The sequence below is a fragment of the Oculina patagonica genome, chromosome 4 (assembly GCF_052425735.1).
Source record: "Oculina patagonica isolate OP01 chromosome 4, crgOcupat, whole genome shotgun sequence".
NCBI lineage: Eukaryota > Metazoa > Cnidaria > Anthozoa > Scleractinia > Oculinidae > Oculina > Oculina patagonica.
The window spans coordinates 57,403,190-57,419,085 of NC_135761.1; the positions used below are offsets into that span (position 1 = coordinate 57,403,190).

At 38.5% G+C, this 15,896-nt stretch overlaps 1 protein-coding gene across 1 annotated transcript in view; it reads right to left on the reverse strand.

The window, feature by feature from the left end:
- LOC144650846 (uncharacterized) overlaps positions 1-15,896 on the reverse strand; it is a 66,856-nt gene that overhangs the window by 23,841 nt on the left and 27,119 nt on the right. Inside the window, exons 17-25 of the mRNA XM_078510608.1 lie at positions 10,186-10,317; positions 9,475-9,687; positions 6,281-6,502; positions 4,210-4,360; positions 3,419-3,584; positions 2,429-2,694; positions 1,464-1,636; positions 697-856; positions 404-536 (exon numbers count right to left, since the gene is read on the reverse strand). Coding sequence (XP_078366734.1) covers positions 404-536; positions 697-856; positions 1,464-1,636; positions 2,429-2,694; positions 3,419-3,584; positions 4,210-4,360; positions 6,281-6,502; positions 9,475-9,687; positions 10,186-10,317 — 1,616 coding nt within the window. The remainder of the gene's footprint in view (positions 1-403; positions 537-696; positions 857-1,463; positions 1,637-2,428; positions 2,695-3,418; positions 3,585-4,209; positions 4,361-6,280; positions 6,503-9,474; positions 9,688-10,185; positions 10,318-15,896) is intronic.

Below are 15,896 nucleotides of genomic sequence, written 5' to 3' on the forward strand. Positions count from 1 at the left end.
CTTTACGATTTGTATTGTTCTTGAAAGTACAATTTACAAGACTTTTGTGCATGTCCCAATATTGTTTTTCATTTTTCTCTCTTGCTTCTTACTTTTTCGTTTTTTACCCTTTCTGTTTTCGCTGACTTTTTTTCTTCCTCCTTAAGTCCTTTGGCATCAATCTTCATTCACAGTTTATAAGCATTCCTTTTCTACTTCTAAGCCGTGAAGATCGAGTGAAGCGTTTGACTTATGTTTTTCATGCTACGCTTTCTTAACCGTGACGAGCCGTCTTCGAAGTTTTTTGATATTCGCAGAAAAGATACGAATTGAACCTACCTGTACGTGATCTTTTCCCAAGTGGGAAACATTTATCTAACATAACCAGCTTTCTTTCACTGTAACTGCTTGAAAATCTACTCACCGATCCTCACTGCACCCAGCCCAGATAACAAGTCCGTTTCCTTCGCTTACACTATTTCCGCCACCGAGTGGATGGATGCACTTTAGAGAACCAAGATGAACTAACGAGCCTGGTCCATTAAGACTTGTCGTACCTAAAAAATATTGTACCTTACTTCAGGATTCTTCTGTGAGGCTTTAATAATTCTAAGAAATCGCTTATTCCTTCTCAAAGTCAGTCTGTAAATGTGATTATTTTAATGACTCAGCCAACTTTATCAAAAAAAGAGATATTATTTTAAGAAGTTTACTAACCCAAGGTCCAACATTGGTCAGCTCTTCTTCTCTTGATGGATCTAACCCCCAGGTCACACTGGAAATTCTGATCATCTTGTGCCTGGTCACACTTGCTTTGTATCAGCTTTGAACCCTGGGACGCTCCGTTTGTGTCGATACACAACTTAGAGTACTGGTTCTATTGTATAATGGCACACCAAACTACTGATTAGAATCATTTAAGGTTTTAACTGTGACAAGTACCCTTTTTCAAGCGATTTTTTCTTTACATGCTAAATTTAAGGCATCACTTTTAAGCGGTCTATTCCGTTGGCCATTTCCCGGCGGTGACCGCTTAAGAGAGGTTTGGTTGTAAAGGCGTTCATTAAAAGAACACACGGTTAAAACTAAAATCTTAATCTAAGGTACAATAGGTGAACAATTATGACAGCTACTGATCTGTTGAAGACCAGGCAAAACATCCTAAAGACTTAAATATTTTGTATGCTCTAAACCTGGTTTTTACATACGTCGCAAGCACAGACACAAGAATAATAGCTCTTATTTCACCGTGAAAACGGCCTTGACGCAAGCATTAGCACAAGCTCAAGCCCTGTGTGCTTAATTAAAACACTTGTTCCAGAATCCCCCGCCTCTGAATATTTGAGCTTTGTAACTAGTAAGCAGCGTCTTCTTACTTTTGTGCTTATACTTATGTCGATGGTCGTTTTCACTTGGCACAAACTACTTATGCTTGCGTTGCTAGTGAAAATCAGGCTTTAAAGTCCCAGAAAGAATTCACAAACCTGAATTTGTCCTTTGACTGTGTAATACCAGACCTGCCTCTCATCAGTATCATTACAACCCGTTACTTTTATATTGGCACCGTCTGTCTTGGAGTCCACGTACAAACAGGGACCACGAATGTCGTAAGAGTTGTCATCTTTTGCCGATTGCTGGTTCTCTATCAAGAATTGCTCTGTAAGACAAACAGAGGAAATTGATTAGTTTCTGAAGAAAATGTTAAATCTGCTAATGTAAAGCAACTGGCATGACAATCAGTTTGAAAAGTTGAAGTTTCAACCGTGGTCGTTCATCGGAGTGACCCGTATTATATTGGTCGAGACAATGTGTATCTATTTGTAATGAAATAAGGAGTTACATGAGAAACTCCATGGTAACGGAAAGCGAAAAACGTAATGTTAAAATAATGACAGATGTTCAATAGATCCCAACGAAAGTTTAAAAAGCCAAAATGAGAGAAAAAGTTATCATCGCTTACGCTTTCCATTACCGACTTAACTAGGAGGAAAGACAGCAAACAATCATGCTATTTGAAGAATTCCCCGAAATGTTTAAGTTTTTAATTTTGACGTCCCTTCAACTACCCCTGAAGAATACAAAAAGGGTGTCAATTTCCTATTTTCCTATTTTCATGTATGTCCTATTTTCATAATTTTCGAGTTTTTTTGCGCAACTGACATTTTCTTGAATTGGTTGTCTTCGATTTTCTAAGCCTGTTAAAGAGCAGTGTCATGGGCCGACGTTTTCAAATGGAAGAAAATCACATAAAATCATTGATTTGGGTTTATTGACATCTTGGATAAAAAATTTATACCCTCCGTTTATTTTTTAAAATTATTTTGTTGATCAGTGAGTGCGCACCCTAAGAAGACTTCTCGCGACACTGCCTCTTTTACTCGGCCTCCGTTTGGTTCATTACCGTGTTTAAGGCTGCGATCTGGGGAGAGAGGGAGAGCGTGTGACTCACCTGTCATTTCAAAGTCAACATATGGATTAGCAGTGTCATAGTAGTTCGTGTCAGTGTCCGTAGCGCCCGGTTGATTCATTTTGTCCTTGTACCATTCCGTGGATTTATCAGATGTTGTCCTCAAACTTCCAATCGGATCTCTAAGGTTGAAACTAACAGCGAGGAACAGGTCCTTTCCAAAAATGACCATATCTACAGCTGCAGTGAAAATCATGTCGGGATATCCTCCGCCAGCGTACGTCGACAGAGCAAATTCAATTAGGATACTGACAGAAAAGTAAAAAAAAAAGACATATAACGGCTTTTATTTGCTTTTTTAAGCAACACTTCTCAAATTAAAAGCACTCCATGAATTGTTAAAACTCTAAATGTGTTGAGTGCGAAAATGGCTATCGGATGAAAGAGAAGAAGAAGAACACGAAGAAGAAGAAGAAGAAGAAGAAGAAGAAGAAGAAGAAGAAGAAGAAGAAGAAGAAGAAGGAGAAGAAGAAGAAGAAGGTAGGTAGGTAGCTAGGTAGGTAGGTAAGAAGTAAGAAAGTAAGTTAGTAAGAAAGGAAGAAAGGAAGGAAGAAAGGAGGGAAGGAAGGAAGGAGGGAAGGAGGGAAGGAAGGAAGGAAGGAAGGAAGGAAGGAAGGAAGGAAGGAAGGAAGGAAGGAGGGAAGGAGGGAAGGTAGGTAAAGCTTTACTTAGACAAGATTGTCCCGTCAACTATTTAAGTATAAAAAATCTGTTTTCCAGCGTGTAGGTACTATTATCACTAATTATATTATTACTTTTTACAAAAAAATAATTATAACTAAATACTTAATTACAAATACTCAACGAAGGTGAACACAAACTCTCTTAACCAAAAAAGGTATAATAAGTTGATGTTTTATAAAAATGGAAAACCGATGCGAAGCTGAGACTACTGATTTTTTTATGGTTCTTCTTTTATCTAATCTGATGCAGGTATTTACAGTTGAAGTATGGTTAGTATCCTAAAATTACCTTTTGACTCTAAACGCCGTGAGAACGAAGTTTATGGCCTTGCCGACCCACTTAGTGGCAGCCTCAGTCAACTTGAGAAAACCGACGGCTACATCCAACACGTTACACAGGCCCTTCGCAATATGCTCCACAAATTTGCACGTTCCCTCACACAGGTGTGCGACCGCTGACAACAGAAAACAAGAGTTTTGTTAAAACACAGCGGTCAAATGCAGTCCGCAGGCTCAACCCTTGTAAACGTTTCAAACTTCTAAAATCCTCTATTTCAAGACAAAAGTATAGACAGATACTAAAAAGATACGTTTTGTGCGGAAGATGTATAATGTATGTAGTTATCGCTTTCTATCAATTTTTTCAGCTCATAATTGCTATTTACAATTATCTTGCACAGTTTCCGCTTCAACGTTTTACAGACTTCGTTGCAACGAATTAACCCACTGAAAGCGGGCCGATATTCTCCCAGAACGGCCCTCGAGCTTAGTTACTAAGACATATTTGACAATTGTTTCACGAGCGAGCATTAGATATGAGATGGTAGATAGCCAACTAGGCCTCTCGTTGGCTGTAACTTCCTCATATCCAACAAGCGATAGTGAAATAATTGTTTTATAAAGATACCCCCCCCCCCCCAAAATTGCAATATTTGAGCTGTTCTCGTTGACCCGTGCTCTAAACATGTTTGTGGTCCATGGTATATGAGCCCATATACCATTGCCTGTTAACCAATCAAAACTCAGGAATTGCAATATAACATTGCTAGTTTGCACGGAGTTCGACAAACTACCACTAACCTGAACATCCCCCTCCGACAATTCCCTCACAGATAATTTTACTGACGAATCGACGACGGCGAATATGAATAGCGAAATTCTCGTTACGCATCTTTTCTATCTCTCGCTTCTTTCTCCAGCCCTTGAATGCTTTCTTGATGGCTTTTCCAACCTAACAAGTGAGAGTGAAGGTAAAGCATTGCATGCAGGAATGTAGGGCGTGCTTACATAACAACAATAAACAATAACAAAAGAAGTATTTTGCCCCCGGGAGAGGAGGGTGTGCCGCGAAGGTTCTTAAAACCTTGACCCTTTTTAAGGATAAATAAAATAAAATTGATACCCCTTTAAAGGTCCAAATCCGAAAAATGACACCCTATTCAACGGGAGGAGAAGCGTTCTGTGACGACCCAAATAACCGCTAACTTGTTCATTTGAACATCACTGGTTTTGCAACTTCAAATATGAGCTGAAAACCCTTCAAATCTTGAATATAGCCTTTCTGGGTTAACAGATTCATTTGCGCATGGATATAGACCCTGAAATGACTACACGCTATAGCTTGAAATTTTGACCCGTCCCCCTGGTCTGACCTTTCGATCGTATAAAGCAACCACATAAGCATAACATTTGAGGTGGTCTCTAGCGGGGAGGTTAGGCTGTGTTTATTTCTACCTTATTCTTACTTATTTTCGCGAGTACTAATTTTCGCGAGTACTAAGTTTCGCGATTTTCCCGTTTTCAAAATAATCGCGGAATTTTATACGCGCGAAAAAAACATTGCGCGAACTTTAAACATGCGAAATTAATACCATATTTTATAACAAAACAATAATATAAGGAACTGCAACTAACTATCCTTGAAAATATCGTTCCGTCTTATTTTTGACTACCACAATTCCTCTCATTACTCTCATTCAGCTTATAAATCGGTCAAGATGATCTTGAAGCACAGTCACATAAGTTTCCCTCTGCAGACTCCTAAGTTAGACCTTTGTGTATTTCCAGTAGTTCTTTAGTCTTTGACGACTGATCCAGAAAACGCTGACAAAATCGCGAAATTTAATACACTATTGCTCTAACTTCTCGTGCAATCGCGAAAATTAATACTCGCGAAATTTGGCTCCCGAATTTTCGCGAAATTTAGTACGCGCGAAAATTAGTAAAAAATAAGGTAGCTGAGGGTCAAACGTTTATGTAAAGTACTGGCAAATTATCGGAAGGAATGAACGTGTATACTGTTTGTTTCTTCTGCGCCAAAGGAAACTATTACGCCTATTGTTTGGTCAAAGATTGAAGTAATTGTTTTGAATATAACTTAAAAAGAACATTGCAAAGATGAGTAAATTGTGTGTTAGTTTACCGTTTGTACTAAGTTTGTCGTTGTTTTGCACTTCGCAATGATATTCGCGCCATTGCCAAGTTACGCAGGTTTTCAGACTCTATTTATAAGATAAAAGGTCTTTGTCTTTTTGTCACAAAAAAAACGCATGTAAGAATATTTTTTAGTCCGTCGGCGGGGGTTAACACGCTGCGAGTAGAGTTTCTCTTAAGACCTTCAAAACATTTATCGCGGGTTTTGATTCAGAAGCCGAAATCGATTTAATAGTGCTTAGTTTTGTGCTACATTTGTACTTTTTTTATTACCTCATTTGTTTTCCTTAAATCTATCCAGTGTAAATTAAAAATGCTGAACCTTACGATTCCTTGAGTAACACTTAGCATTATTATTCTTACTTGCTATAACCCGTCGATCGATTGAACAATGAACTTGAATATGCGCGCGTAAAAAACAAAGATTTTGCGACAGAATCTCAGTTTCTCGGTTTCTTTACCAAACAAATTAAAGTAGGAACAAAATAAAAATGTTATTTGCCGGCCTAGGTCGGTCCGTACGGGGAAAAACTGTACCCTCGGCCTCGGACCTTACTCAAGACCTCGAGCACAGTGCATTTTTCCAATACGGACCTCCCGGCCGGCAAATAACATATATTTGTGCAACCTCGGACTCTCTTTCTAACCACAAATGAGGGAAAGGTAAAATAGGAAATTTATTGAGATAATCCAAAACAAAACAACTAAAGACACTTACCGATGATAAAGCTTTACCTATCCACTTGCCAGCTGCATCCAAGAATCCTTTACAATCGTCTTCCGCTTTTTTGCATTTAAGATTCTTACAGTTATCGCACTTGAGTGACATTGTTCTTTTACAGTTCTCTTTCTCCTGGAGGACTGCTTGTTGCGCATCCTGCAGACTTTTCTGTGCTGCATCGAATGCAGCTTTCACTGATGCCGCTGCTTGGTCTAACGCCTGAGAAAGAAAGGATGAATGAAATTGATGAGAGATTTAAGATTGTAACTCCATATTCATTAAAAGAGAATTATCCTTGCATTTCATTAATTTCTATTAAGTTTTTCTACTAATTGTTTTATTCTGGTATTTCTGCCATTTTTCTTTTTTTACCATTATCTTTTTTGTACATATATGTTTAAGAATTATTCGTTCTGTAATCTACTGCCTTAATAAAGTGTGTAAAATGTAGAATGTAAAATGCCTCTTTTCTGACCTTATATTTACTTTAAATTTATAAATGGTAGTCACCCAACCAGTTTAGCTTTTTAGTTAATTTGGGTGACCAGCAACTGTATGTAATTTCAATTTATTTATTGTTAAAGTTGTTACTTGTAATTTTACAGTTTAAATAAACCTTGTTGTTGTTGTTGTTGTTGAATAAAGCTGTGAGTGTCGATAATGTACATACGGCGTTATTCGACGCTGTTAATGTTGAACTACCGCAAAGTTTAGAAAGGAAGACCTTCTAAAAGTAGCCGGGTCCTCAAACGTAGCTGGACTTGTTATTAATACATAAACTGTTTTGATGTTTGTTGTTAGGTGACCCTGAACGGTTAGACAACGTATTACCTTGTTTTGATGTAATATAAATCCATTTTAACAAGTTTTATCCTATTATTCGATTCCTTAATACCTTATTATAGGAAATTAACGCGTCATGAAATTAACGCGAATTTCAAACTTTCGCGTTAATTAAAGTCGCGTTAATTTTTGTTAACGTTAATTTCCGCGCCGTTAATTAAGTGGAGCGTTAATTTTCATGACGTTAATTTCCATTATTTTAGCCCCAATTTTTCGTTACAGTCCAGATGTTCTTGACTCCAAGGAAAAAGCATTATTTTATCTGCCACTATCATTGATACTGTGAAGAACGCTCAAAGTCGGAAAACTACCACGAACATTGTTTTCGTTTAATATTACACGCCTACAAGTGTTGAAATAAACTTGTTTCTGTTGTGTACGTCGCGTTAATTTCCTTCGTTTTGAAATGTTACCCTCTCTTTCGCGTTAATTTCCTATATTGGGAAGTAATTTTTCCTTCAATTCGCGTTAATTTAAGTCGCGTTAATTTCAAATACCTTAATTAACACAAGCGTTAATTTCCTATAATAAGGTATATATTATTTATGTTCAAGGTGGACACCAGCCCCCCTTTCGGTCGGTGCAATGCCTGCCGACCGACAGTCTCATTTATCATCCCCATCCAGGAGTATCCACCCATGCAATGAACACGGTACACACATGGGTACGACACCGCGGCAGAACGTCTACGCATGCGCTGAATTTAGCACTCCCGGTCATCTTTCCAGTCACTCAACGGGCTTCACTCGCTACGCTTTCGGTTCAAGGTCAGTCGTGGCCCACGTTTTACAGGTTTTAGTTGTTTTGCTTTGTGAATTGCGGTGTTTTAATCTGCTGTCATGGATTACAAACTAAATATAACCGAAACAATACTCGATAGATTTAGAAAAGGTAAGTCGTGGATTCGCTGAGGCTTTGATTCTGAATTTGAGCAGCAGATGAGCTTAAATAAGCTTAGGTTTATCACACAAGGCGTGAAGGCAGAGTTTTAATTGCCAGTTTTTCTTGATCGATTAACCTTGACTAAATTCATACTTTCCTATCCAGTAATTGGTTGCATGTTTGTGTATTTTTTAGCTTTAATTGTTTTCAGTTCTACATTTATTTAACCTAACACTTCAGCCTAAAAAATGACAGCACGCAGTCGCTTCGTTTGTTTTTCGTTCAGCAGAGGTATAAAAACTTTTTAAAGTTTTTTTTTTAATAACACCCGGTAGTGAGGTCCGATTTTTAATTATTCGGTTTTTGGTTTAAAGCAAGTTTTTAAACTAGACTTTGATTCTGTTTTTCCTTTTAGATTGAGGAAAAATAACCGGTACGATAGTTTGAAAGTTTGGTAAATTGAACGCCATGTGCGAATCTGCAAGTTTCGTGTTCGCGCGTGAGGCAGCCACACGGACTGGAAATGTGGAAAACATCCGCCAAATAGACGAATATTTGACCTTGTGAGGAGGATTAAGAAAATCAAATTGCCTTTGTCTTGAATGGAAACACTATTTAAACTTGTTTAGCTTCTCGGCTAACAGCTTTCAATCCAGCAAAAACTCCAGGTAGTCCGGGAGTATCGAAGACTCAATTCATTCATGTTGAACCAAGCAAACACTGAGCAAAGGTTGTTTTCTTTCTTGTTTTGTGACTTCTTCTCAGTGAAGGCAAGAATTATCAAAAGCCTAAACTTGAAAGTTCTTTAACTGTGGTTTTTTCTGTGGTTTTATGTTGTTTTTCTTTCTCATTTGTCACCCCTTAATTTGCGAGCAATTAAAGCGGGCAAAGTGATAGACACAGTCAAAACGAATTGCCGCTGTCGACTGTCGAGCGCTTGCGACCTGTAAACTTCAAGCATCATTTTCAATGTTGGTGCAAGCAGGAAACCCTATGGTGCAAAAGTATGAAGCTACAAAAATAAATAAACTTTTGAATTAGACCATTATTTTCCTTAAGTTTCTTTGCTATTTCTTAAGTTTTGTGTTTAAACTTCGCGCGACGGGAATTTTGTATTTACGCGACTGGATTACATAGTCAACCGGAAATACAAAACTGACCGGATGTTAATTTTCCATTCATGCGCAGTGCGTTTTGCCGCGGTGTCCATGGGTACACGCTTTGGCTACCGGAAGTAGTCCACCAAAAGTTGAGGCCCCTTAAAGTAAGGTCGCTAAATCAAAACGTAACGAGGTTCGTTTCTTTCGGAACTTTGTGATTATAATTTTAGTCAGTTGGGAGAACAAACGCGTTTTGTGCAAAATCATGACCCACGAAGACTATCGCAACAAAACCATTGCTAAACAAGAGTTTTCGAAGAGCAGTACAATGGCTTCGCAAGTGTGACTTTAAAATTTTTTACTTACATCGTTAATGCCACTCAAGTCCACGGTAACTCTGACGTAAAACTGGGCGCCAGCGAAGGAACCGGAAATGCTGTAACCTGCTACCACAAACACTTCAGCCTTGATGAGGCCCAGGAAGTCTCCTTGTATCAGCAACTCCATTCTGGTCATAGTCAAGTTCAAACGAACGTAGGCTGAAATTCCCAACAGCGATGTGTACCCTTCGATGTATGCCTAAATAAAAGGTTCCGTTAAAATAAAGCGGCTTTTACGGTCGCTACATATAGATTGACAGGGTGTGCGGGCGGCCCAGTGAATAGCACGTTAAACGTATGGTTAAGTGGCCTGGGTTCGAGCGCTGACGGAGGTCGTTGTGTTGGGCTTCCGGCGTGAAACTCCCCTTACCTTTTCTTCACGAATCAAAATAATTCTTCTTATGTTTAATTTTTAAAAGGAATCGCTGTGCACATAATTCAGGGTAGTTGGTGTCTTGTGCCAATTTTCACTGGTAAAATAAAATTTGGGTCATCGGCACTGGGAATCACTAACAACAGAACTGGGACTGGGATTTGAAAAATTGGGAAAGCATTAGGCAAGGAAATGGGATTTGGGAAAAATTTGGGTTGGTAAATGAGATTTTATACCCCACTTCAGGACTACCTGTAAATGAAATATTAAATAGAAAAGACTTGTTTTTAAAACATCTCTAATTAACCTGAACAATTTGCTTACCTCAATGTACGGTGGAGTTTTTCTGGAATCCACGTAGAACCACGGACCGTTCACCGAGTCTGAAGGACTACGCTGAATTACTGCAATTCCTAAGATATCTACTGGATCAGGTTTCAAGTCCACAAAGATTGCCTGAAAAAGAAAGCATCCATCAATAATACGTTAATATTTGATCTGATGGCTTTTATGCAGTTCTATTCATTGCAGGCATTGCATTGCATTGTTATTCATGTTTGCTGACGAGTTTTGTAATGTTTAAATGCAACATTAAAGCTGATTTCCAGTCCGTACTGCGCAGACTCGGGGTTTGTTTTCGTTTTTGTTTTGAATTCGTTGAAATGTTACTCTTCGGTGACAGCATACATGAAGTTTTTTAGTCCGCCATTACAGTTCGTTACGTTCAAGAATTTCCGATGAGCTGAAACGTCGGTTTGAAATAGCGTCAAGGTTCTTCTACTCTTTATTATTTGTTCTGCAAGGATATCTGGCGTTAATAATGAAGAAAAAGGTAAGTTTGTCGCGTAATTTTTAGTTTTGCTTGTAAACATTGCTTCTTGGTGGGCTCACATAAACATTGCAGCCGAGATTGCGCAGTACGGACTGGAATTCATCTTTAAATAAGCCAAAAGTTGAACGTCTTAAGAGCGAAATTCTCTATCTTTTTAGAATTTTCGGACAAAAAGGTTGAAATCGAATTTTTTTTTATTACGCCAAAAAGACCCTTTGGGTGAACTATTTTTGAAAATATTATGTAGAACTTCCAGCGAGTTTAATTTTTTGAGAAAACGAGGAAAGTTTGTAATTCGAGCTCATGCTGTCTGAACGCCGAGGAAAACTAATTAATTGACAGCAATTTCGTGGCATTTTCGATGCGCTCGTTCTCAACTTCAGAAACTTGCCTTGAGTTCATTTTTACATGAGTATTTAACCATCCCTAGGTCTTCCTTTTAAACAGAGAATCTTCCTGAAATATGTAATTGTTGACACATTTTCACCGCGTTAAAAATTCTATCGATCGCAATTTAATTTACACACCGAATTTGACCTAACTTCAGAGGGCTAGAACACCAAGGGTATACGCTTCTATCGGTAAAACATGGGTTCTTTGGAAAGCCCTATTCTTCCTTCTTATCATATCCAAAGCGTTAGTTTGGCCCGTAAAAAGTGAGTGCGCTAGCACGAAAAATATACAGGCATTTTTCACATGTTTCCGCCATAATTTCCATTCTGCAGTCAACCGGATAATGTCGAACTTAATTGTTAAAAAGAATTAAATTTGGTCTTATGCTTCGCCGTTATCAGTTTCAATGACTTTAATTTTTTGCAACAAAACTACAATATCTCAATTTTTAACAGAAAGGAACAGTTTTAATAAAAAAAAATAAATAAAGCAATAAACAAGACATGCTCACCTTGCAATTGTGCCGCCGTTAATTTATGCGAGGGAAGAGAATTGTCGCTGTACATGTATGTTGTTTTCATTTCCACTGAAGCGTTTCCTTGCACTTCTCAGTTTTTAAATATAAGAATACCCTTTTTACGCATATACATCTCAATTTAGACGACATTCCTGACATTTAGCAAGAATCTTATCCACCAAAACGGCAAATTCCTGCTATGTGCTGTTTGACTATACTCGTCACGCAAGAGAATTTATTGATATCATATTTCCAACACAAGTTGACGTGACGTAGAGACGGACCATTGAAATAGCCGGTGGGGTGTTGACTTTTTCCAAAAAAACTGTTTCAAGAAAAAAGGGATGTGACATAGTGCATAGTTAAAAAAAAATAAGGTAAAGAAAGAACCAAAACGAGAAGTAGTTGTCATCTTTTAAAGGAGGAGTTTTTTTTTTTTTTTTTTTTTTTTTTTTGTGGGGGGGGGGGGGGGTTGAGGGGTCGTATTTAACATTTGGATTTTGTGGGGGAACAGGGGAAGACGTTCTGATAAAGAAAGGGACAATATATTTAACAGGCATAATCAAATCCCTTCCCTTTAACCCCATCGGCAAACTAAACGGTTCCAGGAGCCCCCAAATGTCGCTCCAATGCTTGTGCCCTAGAATAAAATCCTCCAGACAAGTAGGCCAAAAATGTTTGCCCCCACCCTCCTCCTGCAAAGTACGGAACTTGATACAGTGTACGGGTTATTGGGCAATATATTTGCGTTGGCTCTTCGAGCTGGTGTCATTTAGATTTGCTACACCGCATTGAGTCCCAATAAGAACGAGAAAGCTGTCTGCGGTTGCAATCTTCTGTATCGGTTCTAGTCGCGGTGGTGTCTCGCCAAGTCAACCTTTCACGTAATATACGATCAGCCTTGCTTTCAGTTGTCTATATTTAATTGTACGCCCATTAGATAAATCTGTTGTTTTCGACTCAGGTTTTTTGCTGAATTTAGAATGAAAATATTTTTATGAACATTCTAATACTCGTTTATATCGTTTAACATTTCCGTTTAGTACGCAATGGGTATCTATTGATCATGTCAGTGCCGTAGCAAAGGTAAAATAAGGGAAGAGGGGCACGTGAGCGCCGGAGGCGCGAGCTGCTAGCGGTTCTGGGGGCATACCCCATAGTTTTCTTATTATAAATAAGAAACAGTGTATTTTGATCTATTTATGTGTGACACTAATAGACGTCAACTATACTTCTTACAGGTCTGAAGAAATTTTGTCCGAATATTATGGAAAGATCCAGTATCCGTACACATTAAAAATATTAATTTAGGGTGGCTACACCTCGTATTTGTATGTCAGATCATGATGTTCCCTATTTTTGTATTACCGTATTTTCTCAATTAAGCACCCCCGGCGATTATTTCGAACTTGGGTTGGTGGACCCGGCGTTTATTTGAAGCCGGGGTTTACTCCGGGCAGAGCGTTTATTAACGGAAGACAAATTTCTGTCAAATTTTCAGATTGATTTGCTTTCAGTCGATCTCCGAGACCAAGGGGCAGTTTTACAAAGCAAGGCGATTTTGCTCTTCGTTTTGCCCCGAAAAACTTTCCCTGGCCATCTAAGTTTTACAGTTTCCCAAAGGTTCATTATTGCGTATTGAACACGTTTATGTTGCAACCATGATTTATGACAAAAGGAACATAAACGCCAGGGGGGGGGGGGGTACTCCCTATAATGGCCTATACGGGGAGGCTCCGCCCGAAAGGGGTACCTTTTTAAGGCTCCAGGTATATAAAAGGGTAGGGATTTCACAAATTTAGGTATATGAAAGGGTATGGAAATCTGCGATAATAATATTTTAAAAGGCCGTTACATTACATATTTCGAGCAGACGCACCTTTTGGCTGTATCGTCTTAATTTATTAAGCGCTACATAAAAAATGACAAGAAAACTTTCCGTCTTTGGTAAATGTGATGTAGTGTAGGTATATGAAAGGGGTGCCTTTTTGCAATAAAAGGTATACAAAAGGGGTACCTTTTCTATCAAAATAGTATATAAAAGAGTAAGGGGTTGGATCTCCGGGCGGAGCCTCCCCGTACAAAACTTTTTCGAGTACCCCCCCCCCCCGGGCATAAACGGTATTTTAACTACACAAAAGAACACGAAGTAAAGGTTATGGATACAAAGTTTTAAGTTCATAAACGCCTCGAACTGAGGGTTTCTCGTGATTTCAACGCCTGTAAGCACTAACACAAGAACGAAAATGCGTCACTGTAAGACAGACGGGAATGCGAAAACGGCTAGGTGAATAAGGTTATATTTTGTTGTACAACGTCCATCCTAGCTACGTTACGCCAGCGTTCATTGAAAATTCCAAAGTAGCATACCGTACTAGTGCCATTCATAGCAACGAACGAACACTCCCGGCGTTTATTAAAAAATAAGCAATTTTGACCCGGCTTTTATACGAGGCCGGCGTTTAATCGAGAAAATACGGTAATTTAAACCATGCGGCGGCTGAAATTTTATCCGCCAAACGTAAACCGGACGACCATTGCAAATTTCTTTTGCTTGTAGCTGACCAAGAACCCTGGTGAACACTTTGGGAGTAGCACGAAAAAATGCGATTAACGAGAATAAAGGCAAGCGGAAAAAGTTGCAAGGGTCTTCTGCAGGCGAAGTAGCGGAAAAATTTATTCATTCTCCCTGTCTATCAGAACAACCCAAAACTCTTTCTTTTCTATTTATTTTTACACATATATTGATTAAATTATTTATTTACTTATTTATTTATTGCATTATTTATTTATTTATTTGTTGCGCTGCTCCAAAACTAATACCTGAACTATAAACCGACTGCCTGAAGCTATATCAAGCCCGCGGGATCAGGCTACGGCTTGTTTCGCGGACAAAATTTCACCAGGTCTGTAAGAAGAACAGTGGACGTCTATATCTATCACATATAGCAAATAGATTAATTTAATAATTTTCCGCTAAGTTGCTGTTTGTGACCTATTAGTGACCATTAGCTGGAAGGGGGTTAGTGGGCCTACTTGTCTGTAGGATTATATTCCAGGGCACAAGCATTGCATGACGTTCAGTTTTTGCCTAAAGATACAGGCCTTTTTCGTAACGCATGTAAGATTTTATACGCAAGAATTATTATAAATATCATAACTGAAATTCATTTCTCTGGTCAGTTGTTTTCTGTATTAAGCGGCATTTGGGGGCTCCTGGGACCATTCAGTTTGAATGGGGTTGAGTCAGGGAGGGATTTGATTATGCCTGTTGAATGTATCTCCCCTCTCTTTATCAGAACGTTTTTCCCCTGTTCACCCCACAAAATCCAAAATTTCTAATACGAAACCTTCTCCCACCCCCAAACTCCTCCGCTAAAAGATGACAACTACTGCTCGTTTTGGTTCTTTCTTTGCATTATTTGTTTTTTCAACAATGCACTATGTCACATCCCTTTCTTCTTGAAACAGTTTTTTTTTGCAAAAAGTCAACACCCCACCGGTTATTTCAATGGTCCGTCCCTACGTCACGAAAACTTGTGTTGGAAATATGATATCAATAAATTCTCTTGCGTGACGAGTATAGTCAAACAGCACATAGCAGGAATTTGCCGTTTTGGTGGATAAGATTCTTGCTAAATGTCAGGAATGTCGTCTAAATTGAGATGTATATGCGTAAAAAGGGTATTCTTATATTTAAAAACTGAGAAGTGCAAGGAAACGCTTCAGTGGAAATGAAAACAACATACATGTACAGCGACAATTCTCTTCCCTCGCATAAATTAACGGCGGCACAATTGCAAGGTGAGCATGTCTTGTTTATTGCTTTATTTATTTTTTTTTATTAAAACTGTTCCTTTCTGTTAAAAATTGAGATATTGTAGTTTTGTTGCAAAAAATTAAAGTCATTGAAACTGATAACGGCGAAGCATAAGACCAAATTTAATTCTTTTTAACAATTAAGTTCGACATTATCCGGTTGACTGCAGAATGGAAATTATGGCGGAAACATGTGAAAAATGCCTGTATATTTTTCGTGCTAGCGCACTCACTTTTTACGGGCCAAACTAACGCTTTGGATATGATAAGAAGGAAGAATAGGGCTTTCCAAAGAACCCATGTTTTACCGATAGAAGCGTATACCCTTGGTGTTCTAGCCCTCTGAAGTTAGGTCAAATTCGGTGTGTAAATTAAATTGCGATCGATAGAATTTTTAACGCGGTGAAAATGTGTCAACAATTACATATTTCAGGAAGATTCTCTGTTTAAAAGGAAGACCTAGGGATGGTTAAA